The sequence below is a fragment of the Neopelma chrysocephalum genome, unplaced genomic scaffold, assembly GCF_003984885.1.
Source record: "Neopelma chrysocephalum unplaced genomic scaffold, ASM398488v2 Primary Assembly neopelma1_97097, whole genome shotgun sequence".
NCBI classification, from domain to species: Eukaryota; Metazoa; Chordata; class Aves; order Passeriformes; family Pipridae; genus Neopelma; species Neopelma chrysocephalum.
In genome coordinates, this window is record NW_020925739.1 from 13,646 (window position 1) to 15,370 (window position 1,725).

The 1,725-nt window shown below is 57.1% G+C and overlaps 1 protein-coding gene and 1 long non-coding RNA gene across 3 annotated transcripts in view; both read left to right on the top strand.

Annotated features, from left to right (window-relative positions):
• Nucleotides 1-1,725, top strand: part of LOC113961212 (filamin-A-like) — a gene marked incomplete at both ends in the record, with an annotated part of 18,768 nt that overhangs the window by 13,251 nt on the left and 3,792 nt on the right. Inside the window, 1 exon segment of the mRNA XM_027671349.1 lies at nt 1-15. This exon segment is cut by the window's left edge and continues 5 nt beyond it. Within this exon segment, the coding sequence (XP_027527150.1) occupies nt 1-15 (15 nt within the window).
• On the top strand, nt 286-1,260 carry LOC113961211. Of its 2 annotated transcripts, none has more exons than XR_003532244.1 (4): nt 286-330; nt 588-599; nt 821-941; nt 1,011-1,260. It is a non-coding gene; the product is annotated as an uncharacterized LOC113961211 (long non-coding RNA). The 2 variants fall into 2 exon arrangements; XR_003532243.1 differs by lacking the exon at nt 286-330 and adding an exon at nt 750-760 and having other exon boundaries at nt 473-607.

Consider the following 1,725-nt stretch of genomic DNA (forward strand, 5'->3'; position numbering starts at 1 on the left):
GTCTGTAGCCTTCAGGTGAGACACCTGGAGACCCCAAAACACCCCCCGGCAACGGGGCCACCGGCCAGCGCAGCACGGGGGGACAGGGGAGGGACAGGAGGGGTTTGGGGTGGGATTGGGGTCAGCAGCTCAGTGTTTGGGGTGATCAGCTCAGTTTTGGGGTCAGTACCACAGTTTTTGGGGTCAGTACCACAGTTTTTGGGGTCAGTAATAGTTTTTGGGGTCAGTAACGCAGTTTTGGGGTGATAACTCAACTGTGGGGTCCGTAACCCATTTTGGAGTCCGTAACCCATTTTGGGGTGCTAGCTCAGTTTTTGGGGTCAGTAACCCGTTTTGGGGTGCTAGCTGAGTTTTTGGGGTCAGTAACCCAGTGTTTGGGGTCAGTAACCCATTTTGGGGTCAGTAAACCAGTTTTGGGGTCAGTAACTCAGTGTTTGGGGTCAATAACCCCTTTTGGGATCAGTAGCTCAGTTTTGGGGTCAGTAACCCCTTTTGGGGTCCGTAACCCATTTTGGGGTCTGTAACCCAGTTTTGGGGTCAGTAGCCCAGTTTTGGGGTCAGTAACCCTTTTTGGGGTGCTAGCTCAGTTTTTGGGGTCAGTAACCCAGTGTTTGGGATCAGTAACCCAGTGTTTGGGGTCAATAACCCAGTGTTTGGGGTCAATAACCCAGTGTTTGGGGTCAGTAACCCGTTTTGGGGTCAGTAACCCATTTTGGAGTCACTAACCTGTTTTGGGGTCAGTAGCCCAGTTTTGGGGTCAGTAACCCATTTTGGGGTCAGTTTTAGGGTGCTAGCTGAGTTTTGGGGGTCAGTAACCCAGTTTTTGGGGTGCTAGCTGAGTTTTGGGGTGCCAGCTCAGTTTTGGGGTGCTAGCAGAGTTTTTGGGGTCAGTAACCCATTTTGGGGTCAGTTTTGGGGTGCTAGCTGAGTTTTTGGGGTCAGTAACCCAGTTTTTGGGGTGCTAGCTGAGTTTTTGGGTGCTAGCTGAGTTTTTGGGGTCAGTAATGCAGTTTTTGGGGTGCCAGCTCAGTTTTTGGGGTCAGTAATGCAGTTTTTGGGGTGCCAGCTCAGTTTTGGGGTTCCAGCTGAGTTTGTGGGGTGGCTGCGCTGGCCCTGCCCCGCCGGGGTTTGGGGTCTCTCTCGTGTCTCTGATAAAGGCTATGGGACAGCCCCCGGGCCGGGGGGGCTTTGCCGGGGCCGAGCGGCCCCCCAACCCCTGCCCCCCAAATCGGGGGGCCCGGGACCCCCCGCTCGGCCCCGGCAAACCCCCCCTGACCCCCCCAGGTAAGTGGGGACCCCCCAAACCCCCCCTGGGGACACCCCAGACCCCCCAAACCCCTCCCTCTGTCCCCAAAATCAGGGGGTGGGGGTTCCCCCCCTCAGTGTTTTGGGGTCGGGGTCTCCCTGGGGGTTTCCCCCTCCCCAGGGGTGGATTTTGGGGTGCAGATCCCTCCTATGGGGGGGGAATTTGGGGTTCAGGGACCCCCCCCTTCCCCCTCTGGGTATTTGGCTGAGGTGAATCCCCCCCCCCCGGGTATTTGGGGTGAGGTTTTTTTGGGGGGGTCTCCATCCCCTTAACATATTTGGGATGGAGATTTCGGGGTATCCACCCACCTCCCTCCCCCGAATTTTTGGGGTGGAGAATTTTAGGGTCCCACCCCAAAACGATTTGGGGTGGGTGGTTTGGAGGGTGTTCATTCCCCCCCCCCCCCCCCCCTCCCCCCC